This window comes from Filicampus tigris, chromosome 18 (assembly GCF_054856515.1).
Source record: "Filicampus tigris isolate MCC_2025a chromosome 18, RoL_Ftig_1.0, whole genome shotgun sequence".
Lineage (NCBI taxonomy): Eukaryota > Metazoa > Chordata > Actinopteri > Syngnathiformes > Syngnathidae > Filicampus > Filicampus tigris.
The window spans coordinates 958,516-974,754 of NC_141234.1; the positions used below are offsets into that span (position 1 = coordinate 958,516).

General features: G+C 51.6%; 2 protein-coding genes across 2 annotated transcripts; both read left to right on the forward strand.

The window, feature by feature from the left end:
- Nucleotides 1-1,911: 1,911 nt before the first annotated feature.
- On the forward strand, nucleotides 1,912-11,043 carry LOC147131801 (solute carrier family 2, facilitated glucose transporter member 1-like). Its single transcript, XM_086014137.1, has 10 exons — nucleotides 1,912-2,072; nucleotides 4,188-4,295; nucleotides 5,001-5,161; nucleotides 5,239-5,479; nucleotides 5,603-5,765; nucleotides 5,971-6,158; nucleotides 6,240-6,344; nucleotides 7,097-7,195; nucleotides 7,273-7,476; nucleotides 7,629-11,043. The coding sequence occupies exons 1-10, from the start codon at nucleotides 2,058-2,060 to the stop codon at nucleotides 7,935-7,937; spliced, it is 1,593 nt and encodes a 530-aa protein (XP_085870263.1). The 5' UTR covers nucleotides 1,912-2,057; the 3' UTR covers nucleotides 7,938-11,043.
- Nucleotides 11,044-12,525: 1,482 nt separating this feature from the next.
- On the forward strand, nucleotides 12,526-16,093 carry LOC147131802 (uncharacterized). The gene is made up of 5 exons (XM_086015173.1): nucleotides 12,526-12,731; nucleotides 14,655-14,941; nucleotides 15,062-15,154; nucleotides 15,369-15,536; nucleotides 15,914-16,093. The coding sequence occupies exons 1-5, from the start codon at nucleotides 12,725-12,727 to the stop codon at nucleotides 16,091-16,093; spliced, it is 735 nt and encodes a 244-aa protein (XP_085871299.1). The 5' UTR covers nucleotides 12,526-12,724.
- Nucleotides 16,094-16,239: the final 146 nt, after the last annotated feature.

The following is a 16,239-nucleotide window of genomic DNA, read 5'->3' on the forward strand; positions in this document are numbered from 1 at the left end:
CTTTTGGCTCCTATTGAGCACAAAAAAAGCATGAGTCGGCACAAATGCGCGCTTGATATTAATGCACAACTCTTATGCTTTGTCATCAAGTGAGTAAGTGAGCACGATCCATCTTTGAGGCGAACATCATTTATTCATTTTGTCAATCAGTGCTGCTGATCCCGTCCACAAGGGGGCAGTGTTACCAAACACCAACACTGCAAAACAACTAGGTATTTGTGATCCGTACAGTATCTGTCAGGGTAGGCATGTTTTGTATCCATTGCATTTTTACTTTTTAGACATTTGTGATGCATATTTGAAAGGTAAGTTACAAGTTGATTAAACCGGTTTTAATACTTGTAATTTGAAAGGAGGTCCAAATTGTTTTGTGCTTGTGAATGCTGTGGTTCATTTGGGTCATTTTGTTCTCAGGGCAGCCAACGGCTGGCAAGTTGGACTCTCGTGGTTCTCTCACCCGAGCAGGCGGGCTCATCGCTTCCTTGTTGGGATCGTGCTAGCGGCTCAACAGATTTGCTCAAAGTTGCAGCCGCACCGCAAAATCATCAATGGTATCATTCTTTCGTTTACTACAAATGTTTTAGTTTTGTTGTGAATTAAAATGTCATTTAGGATTTAAAAAAAAAAAGATTCGTTTACATCAACATGGTTTAGTAAAATTCTTTTTTTTTATTTAAATTTGGGAACCATTTTGTTAAGTATGTTAACATTTTTAAAATGTTTACAATATAAACATGCATCCATTATCCGTACCGCTTATAGATTTTTTTGGGGGGGGGGTGAGATGGTTGGATAGGTTTCATCCTTAAGTAAATGTAAATGCTGCAAGACAGTAAATGTTTTTAAAGGTTGTCAGTGTTTTCAGTAGTGGAAATTTTTCATGAACATTTGAATTGATCCATCCATCCATCCATTATCTATATGCTGCTGGAGCCTATCCCAGCTGTCATCATGAAATGATATTGAATTATGAATACATCAAACAATCAAAAAGGTTTAAAATGTAGTTATAAAATGCGCATCAGTTATATTATTTAATAGACCAGTTCAAAGATTTCATTTTAGTTTAGACTTCAATTTTCATAAAGCATTGCATGGAAATTTGCAGAGTACAAGGCTCACATCGGTAAAAAAGACAATGGCTACGCGTTTTACAATCAACTGCGGGAGCAAATATTTGGTCATGATTGACTTCATTCGTTGCCCTGGTAACGGCTTGTGTTGCATCATGTGCAGCATCAGCATCAATCAAGGTCGCGAGCGTAAGGCATCAAGGAAGCACGTCCCTCATTGTCCATTTGCGCATGCGCCCTCCACGTCACGCCAGCTGACCGAGTAGCGTCAAATGGTGTCCCTAATAAAGTGCCCACGGGTGCGGTGGGGTGGGGGGTGGGGCCTTGCGGGGGTCTGCATGCGTGCATGCTGCGGCCACCGTAGGACATGGCGGCCCTCGATGACGACGACGATGATGCGCGCGCACGTCAGCGGCGCGGGGGGCGGGGCCACGTGTCACGACATCTTTTGCTCGCAGTTTTCCCCCCAAAAAAGGACGTCTTGGAAGCAAGTGGCCGTGCGTCGTGCGTCGTGCGTGCTGCGTGGACGTGCTGCAAACCAAGCGAGCAAGCTTTGTGGACGCTCGGGCTGCTCCACGCTCAGGTTAGAGGACACTTGGGGCAACCTTGAGCCAGCATCGCTCACATTCTCGCCTCTTTTCTTTTCTTTTTTTTTTTCTTTTCCAAGCTAACATTGACGGAACGATTCTCGCATTAGCTGCTCGGCGTCTTCCCGCTGTTGGACTTCTCTGAGTGGGGAGGGGGGCGGGGGTTTTGGGGTGATGGCTGCTGCCTGCTGCCTGAGCACCGCGGACAGCGCCTAACTGACGACGTGCGCTTGTTTCCTCGCAGCGGCCAGCGCAGACGGGCGGCGGACAAGGCAAAGCAAAGCAAAGCAAAGCAAAGCAAAGCAAAGGCCACCTGAGGATCGGCAGCGGCCGCAGGTTCTGAGCGCCCCCTCCCCCGCCCCCACCTCCTCCCTCAAAGGACCAAGTCGACAAGACGATGGAAGCACAGCAGGTAAGTGCTTTTGTCCTTTCTTCTTTCCCTCTCAATGGCAACATAATGCTCGTGTCCGGTGTGATGAGAGTCAATTCAATTCGATTGGATTTCACCGACCGCGTCCAGTCCAAAGGTAACAAGATGTCCGTCCACATTGCGCAACTGTAAAGTTGCTGTTTGGTTTTCGTCTCATCTCGTGAGCATTCCTTATGCCCAATATGTTTGTGGCGTCTAGTGCAAGGGATGGATATGTTTTGTCTTCTCTTACGTTCTGGTGTTGAGATGCACAGAAATGTTGTTTGTTTTGATGTAAACTGACAAGGAAGTCATGTCGTCTAATGTCCGGCAATTGCGTGCACACCATGGAAGTGGAAATGTTTCATTTTGTAAACCCGAGTTGATTTCTGCAGCTTGTGGCTTTTATCATGAGTGCTGTTTCTGCTGATTATTAATTTTGGATGAGCATTTAGCTGGTTGAGTGGGATACTTGTCTCTAATACTCACTGCACTACCATAAAAGACCTGATCCTATTTGTTTCAAAGTGAGCCTTGAAGACTTTAGGGTTGCATATTCAAATTTGCTAGGATAGCCTGGCGAGTCTTCCCATGTCATTGATTGTTCAATCAAAGTGCGCACACGGATGCTGTGTCACTGTCAGCGATCAGCTGACAGCTTGGTCTTTTTCCCCTTTGTCGCAGTCAAGGCGACTCAATTTTGTGAATGAAAGCGTTGTCGACATTGCGACACCAAAGCTTGAACCACGTTTCAAAAGCAGAAATCGGTTGAACAATCCATTTGAGTGATTGACAGAGAGGCAGAGGAAAGGAAGCGCAAGTAAACAAAGAATGAATGAAAGTTGCGTCATGGTTTAAGAGCAGCCTGTAAACTTTTGACTCCTCCAAACTTTTTTTTTACATTCTAAACTTGTTTCCTGTGCTGTCGGCGCCGATTCGGCTTGCATCTTGTAGAGGAGAGCGGCTCTTGTTGTCGTCCTTGTCCTCCTGCCGTGTGGCAAATGGAGCATGTTAGTTGCCACGGTGATGAGCAGAGGGGCTATTGACTTGGGCGCACAAATTGGGCCCACTAAGTAGCATTTTGGTGCCCCCACCCTCATGTTATGTAAACAATTGAGTGATGACTAAGTTGCGGCCCGCTCTGATTTCTAAAAAATAAATAACTAAAATAAAAAATGAAAATGAATTGCTAACATGTTAGCATGAGCACATTGATGTCAAAAGAAAGAAATGCGCCCTTGATCAGTTTGCTGACATCATTGAGTGTCCGCCAGGCTGCTTTGATGGCTTTCGCGTCTTTGTTGTCTTTGCTTTTGGGAGCCCCATCCAAAGTGGAAGGAAGGTGAGATTGGTCGTCGCAAAAAAAAAAAAAACGCATCAGCTGAGTGAAGGACGTCCTCGAGTGTCCTCTGTACTTCCTACTGTGGCAGCTGCGAGCGGTGCTGACACGGCACAAAAAGGAGACAAACAAATGTCGGGTGGCCAGTCAGTGTGGCGCCGCATGAAAAAGTCACTCGGTTACTTGACGTCAGGCGACGCGGCGCCGTCACCTTTCTGTCGTCTTGCTCCAACCTTCCGTTTGCTGGCCGAGACGCAGTTGCTACGACGATGGCCTCTTGCGACTCGGCCAGGCAAAGGTGGCGTCCCGCGCTTCCCTCGGGACCGTTTTCCATTTGAATCCATTTTTATTTTTTGTCCCTTGGATGATTGGATCAATGCACTTTGACTTGTCAATTGATGGTCTTCAATTTTTTTCGACTGAGCTGCACAACTCTGTGAAATATCTTGATCCAAATCTTTTTTCGATGGGGCGCGAAAAGGAAGTGAAATAACGCGCTTGCAAAAGTGTTCACACCCGCCCCGCTTCCAAGTAGGGTGAAGAGTTCACCATGAACCAGTCGCATTCCAACTTGAAAGGTGAGTCAGCACTCAACCTGCCAGCATTTAAAGCACCTTTGTTTAAAGTTCCAGCAGGCTTTTCCTGACATTTTTTGTACAGGGCACGTTTTTTTCCTTTTAATGTCTTAAAAGACGGCATTCCAGACTTTTTATATACGATACGATGCGACGTGGCGTCTGCGGACCGGCGAGCGACGTTTGCTGGTGTTTTGTTTGCAGCGGCAGGACAAGCGGGTGACGGGCTACCTCCTGTTCTCCCTGACCACGGCCGTCATCGGCTCGCTGCAGTTCGGCTTCAACACGGGCGTCATCAACGCGCCCGAGCAGGTATTTCTTCCTCCTCCGCCAACAATTTGAAACGGGCCGTGTCCACACTTTGTCATTGGGGGGCCACAAACATGGAAAGATGCGCCTTATGAGTCTTATCAAGTCAAGCCGGCTCAAATCAAGCCGGCGAGCAAGTCTGTATCGTTGGTATTTTCGGTGTAGTTGCGCCGCAACGGCTTCCTATTGGAATTGTCGAGCTTTCGGGGTGACCGCGGCCTTGTGTCCCCTTCCATTTGTTGTCGTAAATGTCAAGTGCTTAGCCGTCGTCAAATGCGTCATAGAAATAAAGTTAGCGCGGCTGTGAATTGAAAGTGGTGGCAGGTGTCAAGCATCGTCCGCGGCAGGAAGCTGACGCGGGCGGACGGAAAGAAAGAGAGCGAGAAGCGGCTATCTGGCCAAAAGGTGCCCACTTCGAAGCGTCGACATGCTCAAACGTAATCCCTTTTGATCGACCTTTTTCTTTAGCCCAAAAATCAAAGAAGATTTCTTGACAATGTCACAGCGCAGGACATTTTGAAATGATGAAAGACGCTGAATTCGAGGGCGTGTGCACACTCTGGAGCGGTAGGCTAACCGGAAAAGCGAGTCGTAGCTGAAAAATTGTCCGAAAGACAGACGGCGGGCCGTTGTTTGGACCCCCCCTGGGTCCAAGCGTCCACGCCGCGCAGCTGTCGCCTGAGCGCCTTTTGTTTTTGCGCTTTGGAGAAACTGCGGGCGTTCTTCAACGCCACGTGGATGGAGCGCTACGGCCAGCCCATCGACGGCGGCGTCTGCACGGCGGTGTGGAGCGTCACCGTGGCCATCTTCAGCGTGGGCGGCATGGTGGGCTCCTTCAGCGTGGGCGTCATGGCCGACCGCTTTGGCAGGTGGGTGCGCGGGCGGGCGGGCGGCTTGGCGAGGCGGGCGAGGCCTCTGGTGTTGGAATGACGCCTTGGCGCCGCAGGAAGCGCTCCATGTTCCTGGTCAACATCCTGGCGGTGATCGGCGGGCTGCTGATGGGCTCGTCCACCTTGTGCTCGTCGTACGAGATGGTGATCGCCGGCCGGCTGGTCATCGGCCTCTTCTGCGGCCTCTTCACGGGCTTGACGCCCATGTACGTGGGCGAGGTGTCGCCCACCCCGCTCAGGGGCGCCTGCGGCACCCTGCACCAGCTCGGCGTGGTCGTCGGCATCCTCTTGGCTCAGGTCGGCCGCCCCGACCGCCTTCGTCCGTTGGGCTGAAAGAGCGTCGACGCCAAACGGCCATTGCGGCGTAAGCTCGTTCTTTCTTTCATTCATTCATTCATTCATTCATTCATTCATTCGCAGATCTTGGGCCTGGAGGGGCTGCTGGGCTCGGCGCGCCTGTGGCCGGTGCTGCTGGCGCTGACGGTGTCGCCGGCCGTGCTGCAGTGCCTCCTGCTGCCCTTCTGCCCCGAGAGCCCCCGATTCCTCCTCATCAACCTCAAGCGGGAGGAGCAGGCGCGCCAAGGTCAGCCGCGCCCGCCATCGCTTGCCTTGCACCTTCTGACCCCAAATGCTAATCGCCTCAGCAAAATCCAAAGCCACCTAGCCAAACGCTAACCCTTACCTCAACTCAAATTGAATTGTTGAATTGTACATTATTTGAGAACATTTTTGATTTCTTTTTTTCGTCTGACAAATCGGTCGTTGTTGTGTGACTTTGATGTGCGCAGCGTTGGTGCGCCTGCGCGGCAGGGAGGACGTGGGCGGCGACCTGCAGGAGATGAAGGAGGAGAGCAACAAGATGGCGCTGGAGAAGAAGGTGACCATCGCCGAGCTGTTCCGCTGCCCGGCCTACCGCCAGCCGCTGCTCGTCGCCGTCATGCTGCAGCTGTCGCAGCAGCTGTCCGGCATCAACGCCGTGAGTCGCCCGCGTGGCCCGCGTGCCGCACGTCCGCCCGGCGGGCGCCGCTCAGCCCTCCATTTTGCTTTGCGCCCGCAGGTCTTCTACTACTCGACGGGCATCTTCAGCTCGGCCGGCGTCAGCCAGCCCATCTACGCCACCATCGGGGCCGGCATCGTCAACACGGTCTTCACCATCGTCTCGGTGCGTGCCCGCCCCAGGCTTTGCCCGCCCCAGGCTTTGCCCGCCCCAGGCTTTGCCCGCCCCAGGCTTTGCCCTGTTTTTTTTTGGGGTGGGGGGCGGGAGCCTTATTTTTCAAGTGAAATCTCTTTCACAGGAAAAGTGATTATCCGAAAGGGACAAACCGACTTTGGGAAAAAAGAAGTTTGAATTTATTTTCAGAATTCCCACTTTTGGGCTAAAATTGACATTTTATGAAAATCATTTTTTTCAAAAGTGAAATGAAACTTGTTCCCTTTAAGAGAAATTCCTCTGATGTTAATCACTTTTACTTGAAAACAAAATGCAACTTTTTTTCTTGAAATAAAAAATATATATATTTTTAATTTAGAGGAAATCACTTTTTTTCCAGAAAGTAAAACAAGAAAAACATGAAAATTGTAATTTGCGGATGTCATGAAAACAACCAAAAATTCTGGGGAAATATTTCCCATTTCATGTTTTTGGTTGTTGTTTTTTTTTTTTTCGGGTTGAAAGTTGTTTGAACTCAAAATTTCAAGGCAACAAACTGAACTTGCACTTGACTTCTGTCAACTCAAGCATGAAGTGGCACCAATTTATCATTTAACACGGCAATCGTTTCTACTCTGGTGTAAGTTGTTTCAGCCTCTGCTTTGGCGTTGTACTTGTATCTTCAACGAAGTTGTTGAATTGCTTGGAGAAAGGCAAAGTTGTCAATTTGCGCTTGCGCTGCTGACTCTGCCTTTTGCCTGCAGCTGTTCCTGGTGGAGAAGGCGGGCCGCCGGACGCTGCACCTGCTGGGCTTGGGCGGGATGGCGCTGGCGGCGCTGCTCATGACGGTGTCGCTGCTGCAGGTGAGTGGCCCGCCCCCCCGCCCGGCGAAGGTGGCCGGCCTGACGGCGTGTCTGCTTCCCGCCGCCGCCGCCGGCAGAAGGAGGTGGCGGGCATGAGCTACGTGGCCATCCTGGCCGTCATGGTGTTCGTGGCCATGTTCGAGCTGGGCCCGGGCCCCATCCCCTGGTTCATCGTGGCCGAGCTCTTCTCGCAGGGACCGCGGCCCGCCGCCATGGCCGTCGCCGGCTGCTGCAACTGGACCTCCAACTTCCTCGTCGGCATCAGCTTCCCCAAACTCGAGGTGACCCCCCCCCCGCCCCCAAAAACAAAACCGCCGCGCTGCATGAACTCCAAGGACAATCTCTAGCGGAGAAACGTCGTCGTCGCCGTCATTCTGTTCTTTCTTTTTTTTTTTTTTTTTTTTTTACTGGTCAACTTGCCGTGTTCCCGCAGGAATTGTGCGGGCCGTGGGTCTTCCTGATCTTCACCACCTTCCTGGTGATCTTCTTCATCTTCACCTTCCTCAAAGTCCCGGAAACCAAAGGCAAAACCTTTGAGGAGATCTCCTGCAGTTTTGGCGGCGGGGGCGCGCCCTCGTCCCCGGTGGAGCCCCGCCCGCACCAGCCCGAGGGCGCCAACGGCGGCGCCAAGGAGGAGAAGGAAAACGACAAGGAGAAGCTCCCCCTGGTAGAGGCGAGCGCCGGCGACAAGGGCGAGACGGCGCCCCTCCAGGAGAAGTCGGTGGTGGTGGAGAGCGTTTAGACGCAAAGGCGTCGCGTCGCGCAAGCAAACCGGGAGACCGTTTGAGGCCGCTTGCGTCGAATCCTCGTTTCCTTTTGGCTTTTCCGTTCAAGCGACATTCCGCCGAATCGCTGGGGCTCGTTCAAGCCGCGCCTGGCGGCGCCACCGCTTGGCCAGCGGGCGTGGCCGTCTCGTTTGGGTGTTTTCGTGTGCGTGCGTGCGTCACTTTGTAAGCTTTATGTAGACACAAGCTAATGCGGGGGTGGGCAAAAAAACAAACAAACATGTAAGCTAAAAATTTGTTTAAAAAAAAAAAAAATATATATATATATATATATATATATATATATATATATACATCTATAATATGTACACTGAAGTTACATCGTTAAAATGTTCACTTTAAACAATGTATTCATCTAAGTAAATTATGATTTATTAAAAGTTTAAACATTTTATTTTTAGATTATTATTATTTATTATTATTTTATTTATTTAATAACTGATTTATTGTTTTACTGGAAATAATTGTAAAAATCGATACAAGTTGAAATGTTTTCAATCCTCTGTAACTTGGCTTATCAAAAGGCAAATTTTGCCCAGGTAGTGCTAAGTTTGCGTGCGTTCTGAAGCTGTTACCATGGCAACCGCCCACTTGACAGTATTCCGTCATCCTTTGCAAAGGCTTTTGGGAGGTGAAATTTCACAACTTTTTTTTCCTTGTATTTTTTAGTTTGATCCTTTGAAGAGTGCTGCCGGGCCGCATTATCATTATTAATATTTATTATTATTATCGTTGTTATTGTTAGATTTTCGTCAGCAATACCAAAGCACATTTTGCCCTTTTCATATTCCCACCTTGATTTATTTCAGCGCCCAAATATTCCTTATCCCCAAAACTATTTTTGCTACGCCACTATATGAGAAGTATATAAGCAAATCTAAACCAAGAAAGTATATTAAAGAGTGCTATTTTTGTTTGACGGTGGACGATGAAGGCAAAGCTATGATGGCGACGTGCAATATGGTAGACGGCGGGACTCGTGAAGCGAGTCGCTTGTCCGCTTCAGCAAGAGTAGAATCGGAACATTTTCCAAACCGAAGAACGAAAGCAACAGTCGAGATTGACCGTTCTCGAATATTTCAACTGGTTAAGCACTTTGGAAGAATCCAAAAAACAGTGAAGAAAAAAGTGTGCAATCTACTGACTTAACATTGAAAGACCCTGTAAAGTGAATTCTGACTTTCTTTTTTTTTTTCTAATCCATTCGCGTGCAAATATGGACAGCTATTTTTGGGCTAAACTGGAGAAACCGCATGTAGGCGTTTTGGGGGCGCGGCTAAAATAGACGCGCTGGCAGAAATGTGTTGAAAGCGTGACGTCATCAAACCGAAGTCCTGTTGGTCAGAATTGTGCTCACGTTTTTCCGAGTTTGCCCCGCGCTCGGAAGCAACGCGATACAATGTAAAGTTGTGATGTTAACATTCACCAGTAGAGGGCGACATGAAGTTGTGGTATTAACATCAATCACCAGCAGAGGGCGACTTTGATCAACATATTGGCGGGGGTAGTTCCGCAACAATCCGGTAAGAGTATAGTTGCGTTTTAAATTGTGTGTGGCTATAAGAAAGATGCTAAATGATGATAGCATCTCTTTTTCCAGGTTGTCGCGGCGCTATTTAAGTGACAGTTGAAGGGGGGCGCGGTTGTTAGCCCCCCCCCCCTTTTTTTTTTTTGGGATCCTGACAGTTCTTTTCACTCTACAGGGACTTTTATGAAGGGCAAGTGCTAATCTGTACAAACATGACATTCACTACTGTACGTTGCCTTTCATGCGTTTTCTTGATTTGACGACAACCACTACATGTCTTCTGAAAACTACTCAGCAGGATGTTTACAAATATATATTTTTTTCTTCAAGATTTCCAACTGTTTTAGGGAAGGCTTTTTCAAATGTTTGACTCTGAAGCTTAGCAATTGAAGCGAACTATCAATGTGACGTGCACACATTGTTGCAAATGCTACTGTGATGTTCCCGCTGGATGAAGGAATTGCTTGGAAAAGGCCCCCAAAGACACGATGATTTTCGTCAACTGCATGATTGTGTTCGCTGCTATCGTTTGCCTTGTTCTAGTGGTCGTCAAGATTGTTGCAAGGGATGTCTCTTGTTGAACGAGCCCCAAACTGAATTGTGGCCACAAAATGGAGAGAAGATGCGCCAAATAGCAACCGTGAAATGTTCTTGTTTTAAGAAATCTCGCCTAATCCAGTTGTCCTCTTCTGTCGGCAGATAATTTGTTGTTAAATGCTATATTTCTCATTTTGGTTGTTCTCAAACTTCGCTTAAGCCAGTCTTATCATTTGTCTTTTCAACATGAACAATGCCCTTACGTAGATGTGGGGGCGAAATGTACTTCAATTTAAATGTGTGTAGCTCAAAAGTACACCTAAATAAGAATTTTCAAATCAAATGCAAACGTAAATAAAGACAACCGAACTGTACTTTGACAGTAATTCTTTCACATGCCACTAGAGGCACTAGTGCTAGGTTTTTAAGGCCACTTGTTGTATTTCGTGGCCACAAATGAGCATTTTGTGCGCACGCAATCTCCACGGTGTGGCCACAATTGGGACTCCGCCCCTCAACCCCCCACCCCCCCATGAGAAGGGCGGGGCTCGGCTCTGTACGAACTCAAGTCAGCTGAACAAATTTCCCGCGTGTATGTGTTGTCTTCTGCTTTGTCTCGCTGTGACAAATGTGGCGTGTTGGCAAGTGCGCCTTGTTGCTTGTGTGACGCAAATGATTTTTTTGATTTCTTCACCGGCGCCGCACTTGGACTCAGAGATGCTTCTTCAAAATGAAAGTGTCATTGGTGGACATTTGGCGTTTTTGTTTTCAACCGCGCGCGCGAGACTTTGGCTGGCTCGTCGTCCTGCTGCGACCACGTGACCATGGCGAGCCTTCGGGCTTCTGGTCGCGCCCCCCCCCCCCCCCACACACACACACACATACCTTTCCGCGTGGTGACGTGCGCGTACGTATTGTCGACTTGAGTGTTGAGTGTGCTTTATTGTACTCGCCATGTAGAACGTTGTGAAATAAATCCCGTACACGATATCAAGACACATACCGAGTCAAGCGGCGGACTTTTTGTCGCGTGACTGAACATTATTTGCAAAAATTTATTTTTATAGAAAGACTACTCTGATGTTCTTCCTTCTCTTCCCTTTATGTCGTGCTCTACGTCAGTGAGTGTCGAAGGTGCTACGAGTAGCACGCGCGTTATTTGAGCTCCCTCTAGTGGTATTCAAAAGAATCACCCTGACGGTGATGATGATGATGATGATGATGATGAAGATGAAGGCAGGAGAGAGATGTGACCTGCTGCAGAAGTTGACTCGCTGCTGTTGCGCCTGTGACGTACTAACGCTGTGCTCTCGCTCCATCTTGTGGCTTCGAAATGGATTGTGGTCAATTGAATGGAGGCGTTTCATTGAGACAAAAGTGGTGCTCTGGTCCCATCTTGCGGCGTTTTGGTGCCAAGGACCCTCAAGTTGAATTGAGCAGAGGAGGTTCATTTAAACCAAAAGTAGTGCTTTGCCATCATCTTGTGGACTCTTATTTTGAAATGAAGAGCTTTTTGACAAAAGTAGTGCTTTGCTGCCATCTTGCAACATTGTGGTGTCAAGGAATGATTTTGGGAGTGAGTTGATGAGTTTCATTGAGACTGAAGTAGCGCCTCCACCCAGTGTTTAGTGAGGGAAGGTCTTCATTCTGGATATTTATTTTAATTTTTTTTTTTTTTTTTGGGGGGGGGGGGGGGGTCAAGGGCGGCAGCACAGTGTCCCAAATCGGCCCTCGTGCGCGTCTCCAGGAAGCCGTCGTGGCGGCCGCTTCCTGTCGTCGCTATCGGAGCGCGGCACGTCCGCAGTGGGCGGGGCTTCGTCAGAAGCAGGAAAGCCCGGGCTTCTCCAGAAAAGCATGACATCACCCCCGCTGCTCACGGCGCCGGCGTCACACCTTTTGGGCAGATGGGCCCTGCCTGACCTTGAGTGGCGGCCCGTCCCCGGAAAGTCGGCCGCCGTCCGCTTCGGGCTCACCTGCGACCTGCCCAAAAGGACAAACGTGACAAAGGAAAGGCGGGGCAGCCTGGCCTGGGACCGTCCGTCCGTCGAGTGACACAAACGAGGCCGGCCCGTCAGAGCTCGTTGACGTTTGTGGCGTCAGCGACTTCCTGCCGGCTGTCCCAAAAGCTCTCCGAGAGAGCAAAAGAGGAAGCCGCCTTTCTTTTCTCGGTTCCACTGCCAATCGCAGCGCTTTGTCCTCTTGGTCAGCGATTGCGTCACAGCCAGCGTGTGATGATGTCATCTTCTGGGGGCGGGGCCTTGGGGGGGGATTACTTCCTTTCCTGCTTGACTCGAGTCACTTACAAAGAAACGTTTTTTTTTTTTAGTCAGACAGACAGACAGACGTGTGTGTGTGTGTGTGTGTGTGTGTGTGTGTGTGTGTGTGGTGTGTGTGTGTGTGTGTGTGTGTGTGTGTGTGTGTGTGGTGATGTGTGTGTGTGTGTGTGTGTGTGTGTGTGTGTCGGGGGGGGGGGGGTTGGGGGTAGCGTGGGCGTTGATGCTTGAATGGCTTGGTGGCTGGCTGATGACTCAGGTGATGTGTCATAGTCGCACGCTATAAAGGGGAACTTTCACATGTGTCCACAAACACACACGTACTGTACGCACGTACTGTACACACGCGCGCGTGCGCACACACATACGCACGCTGGACTTGTTGATTACACGGACCCGCAACAACATGAGACGTAAGTTTGCTTTTTTTGCTCACACTTTTAAGGGCTCCGTGTGTGTGTGTGCGCGCGCAGCGCGCGCGTGCGTGCGCGCGCGGTGCGTGTCCGTAAACACGGGACGGGAGCGCGTCCACGGGGAGGCGCGTTGTGTCCGAGTCCGGCTCCATTTGCGCGCGCGTGACCTTCTTCCAGGTGGCAGAAGACAACTCTTGACTTGTCAACAAAAGTCAAAGTTGTCATTTGAGAAGAGAGGCAAAATGGCCGCCAGGGCTTCCATCTTGAAAAGTCTCAAGTGTCCGCCCCAAAGAAGATGTTAGGCCGGGTCTGTCAGAGCAGGTGAGTAAAATTCCAAAAGGGCGGAAATGGCCACACCTTGGGGGCGTGGCTCACCTTTTGTTTACAAACATCCCGAAATGTTGGCTAGTTAGCGCTTAGCTAGCATCCTCAGCGGCCGTCACCCGACTGGGATGGCGGCGTTCTATTGGCCGACGGCGGTCAGGGTGTTGCGCGGCGGCGAGCGTGCCGCGGGCCGGCGTGTCCGTCACGCTCCCGCAAATCGTAAAAATGCTGCGAGACAGCGCTCTAAAAAAAAACCAAGAGGCAAAAAAAAAAAAAAAAACAACAGCAAAAAAAAAGTGCGGGTGTGTCGTGTCAGGACGTCGCAAATGATTCACGCTTTTGGCCCGTTACTTTTCTTCCTGGCGCCGCGCACCACGCGCCTGCCTGCCTGCCTGCCTGCCTGCCTGCCAGCCCGTCAGGCGCTTGCGACAATGTCTGCGTCTGCGCGTGTGTGTGTGTACAGAAATGACTTTGTGTTTTTCTGTGTGTGTGTGTGTGCGTGCCTGAGGAAATGTGGGCGTGTGCGCAGACAGTGATGTCATCATCTGCATTAATGCACCGCGAGCGCGCTCGTGAATTCATTAGGAGGTCACAAAGTGTGTCAAGATTTCCGACGTCTAGACAAGGGAACGTTGTGATGCCGTTCAAGGTCGTCGGGGTGTCACTCAAGGTCGTTGTCACACAAAAAGCCACCGATGACCGGCCTGTTGCGAAAAGTGGCGTTTGTGCCTCTCGACTCTGCCGGCAAAGAGCAAACTTGCTCGATGGCGTCAGCGTTTGTGTGCTAAACAGAGCGCAAGCTGAGCTGAAACAAGTGAGCTGAAATGAGCTCAGAGAAGCAAAAGTGGACGGAAAAGAAGCTCAAGTGGAACTAAAGGGGGCTAAGAGGGGGCAATAGTGGAAGTAAAAACAGCAAAAGTGGGGCTAACGGGAGCTAGCATAGAGCTCAGGTCCATCCAGCTCAAGCTCAAGTTCAAGCTAGGTGGAAGCGCAAATGATGTCATGTCTTCCTTGTTGCCCAAGTCGAGAAAGGACACAGAGAAGGTCATTTGGCCGACGAGCGCCCGAAGGCGGCCACGGCCACGGCCGCGGCCGGGCCGGCGGGGCGCCCCGGGGGCCACTTCCTGCCTCCGGGCGCCACTCGCGGCTCCCCGGAGGCCCGGCGGAACTTTGTGTCGGTCAAAATTCCAGCCGGAGAAATGTGGAAAGTCCAACGCGTCTGACTCAGCAAACACATGCAGGCAGTGTGCGTGCGTGTGTGCGCGGGCGGGCGCGCGTGCGCGTGTGCTGACAAAGTGAGCTGCTGAAGACATCAGCGAGCTTGCGTGTTGGTCACCGTGCTCGTCAGGCACTTTTTGCCGACGTGCCCTTTTGATGGCTGTCGTGCGCGACGTCCACTTTTTTCATTGACCGCAACTTTCAGGATCTTCTGCTCTGTTGCTTCATTCTTTGAACGTTCTTGTTTGTCTCGTCGCCTTTGATCGCCGTTGTCGTCGGTTGTTGTCTTTGCGCTTGATTTGTGAAGATGCGTCATCGTCATCGTCATCTTCGTCACATGTCGTCGCCATCTGGGTCACAATGGCCTTTTCCCCCGGGCAGTGCTGCGTGACTCCGCCTCCCGTCTGCTGCGCCTGCTGCTATTGGTGGAGCTGCTGCGGCCGTCGCGCTGCGGCCCCGCCCGCCACCAGGCTTGCCACCAGGCTTGCCACCAGGCTTGCCAGCAGGCTTGCCAGCAGGCTTGCCAGCAGGCTTGCCAGCAGGCTTGCCACCAGGCCCGCCACCAGGCCCGCCACCAGGCCCGCCACCAGGCCGTCCTCTGCAACGCGCTCAAGTCGGCCGCCCATCAAACGGACGTCATCAGGAAGGCGGCGCAACGGCTGCAACACGTGCGTGCGCGCCGCTCTTGGTCCTCTTGCGCCTCCTTTCTGCCCTTTGTCTTCTTGCCCGCTTTCCTTTCCTCCTTCATGCGTTCTTCGCCTTTGTCGACTTTTGCGTTTGCCTTTCAGCATGACAGCGAGGCGGCGGATGACTTGCTGGAGGCGCGACTGCAAAGTCTTCCCGTCGTAGCGACCACCGCCGCTCACTTGCGCACCTGGAAGGTAAACGATCGCACCATTTTGGGGAGAATTAGACGCAGCGTCCAAAGTGCCCAAAGGGGAGGGCTGGGGGTTGCAGCGCCCCCGCGGGCCCCCCCCCGGATCCGCCAGTGCTCGAGGGCGCCCGCGTGGCAGACTTTGACCATCGCTGGCACTTTTGCTGGTGCCGGCGTGCGGGCCAGCCGACTCTCACGCGCGCGCGTCTTTGCGGCGGCAGGCCAACGAGTCGCTGTCGGGGCTGTACGCCGACGCGCTGAGCTTCCGCGCGCACGTCGACTGGCTGCAGGAGGCGGCCCAAAACGTCAGCTTGCCCTCGGAGGCGGCGGCGGGCGCCGCCGTCGAGCTGCTGCGGCTGGCCCGCCTCGTCAGGACGGCGCTCATCCAGGTGAGGCCGCCAGAGGCGAGCGGGCAACGTTCGGCAACCGCTCGCTCGCCCCGCCCGCTCGCCCGTCGGTGCACGTGACAAAGATGAGCTAGCCAATGGCCATGTCTGGCCAACAATTGGATGGGCCACTACTTAAAATATGCATCGCCATTATTTGGGGTGGTAATTGAAATCACGATTATTCAATTATTTTGGGGTACGAAACAAGAACATGTTGAAATGTCAAGAATAGAAGAAAAGAGCAATGAATGTCAGTAAGTTCCTTTTGGAGCAAAGCAAATTTCTACAATGAGTCATTCGGAGTGAACAAGCAGCCGAATGGTCGCCAGTTGCTCGCGCGCCAACCGCCATCCGCCATCCGCCTTTGTGCTTTTCAGATGGAGGCGGCGGCCCCCCCCAAGCTCCCCCCGCCGCCGCTTCCGGCGGTGCGGACGGCCTTCGAGGCCGCGCGCTACTCGGCCGAGATGTCTCGCCGCCTGAACGTCTTCTGCGGATTCTCCAAGCGACTGCTACGCCATCTGCACAGGGCGGCCGCCTGCCCCCCCAGAAGAAGATGAACGCCGCCCCCCCCCCCCCCCCCCCCCCCCCCGCCGCCGCCGCCACTGTGTCTTTTGCGCACACATTCTGTGGTTGGTCGTTGAGCGGCGATGGACAACGGGATGCTCGCCATGCAGTCCAGCGGCTCGCAAACTGTGCCCGACGT

Bases quoted from the DNA above. Each gene is read 5' to 3' on its own strand.
- LOC147131801 (XM_086014137.1), top strand. The intron at 5,162-5,238 runs GTGGGTGCGCGG...TTGGCGCCGCAG, and splicing joins ATGGCCGACCGCTTTGGCAG to GAAGCGCTCCATGTTCCTGG. The intron at 6,159-6,239 runs GTGAGTCGCCCG...TTGCGCCCGCAG, and splicing joins AGCTGTCCGGCATCAACGCC to GTCTTCTACTACTCGACGGG.
- LOC147131802 (XM_086015173.1), top strand. The intron at 14,942-15,061 runs GTGCGTGCGCGC...TTTGCCTTTCAG, and splicing joins CGGCGCAACGGCTGCAACAC to CATGACAGCGAGGCGGCGGA. The intron at 15,155-15,368 runs GTAAACGATCGC...TTGCGGCGGCAG, and splicing joins CTCACTTGCGCACCTGGAAG to GCCAACGAGTCGCTGTCGGG.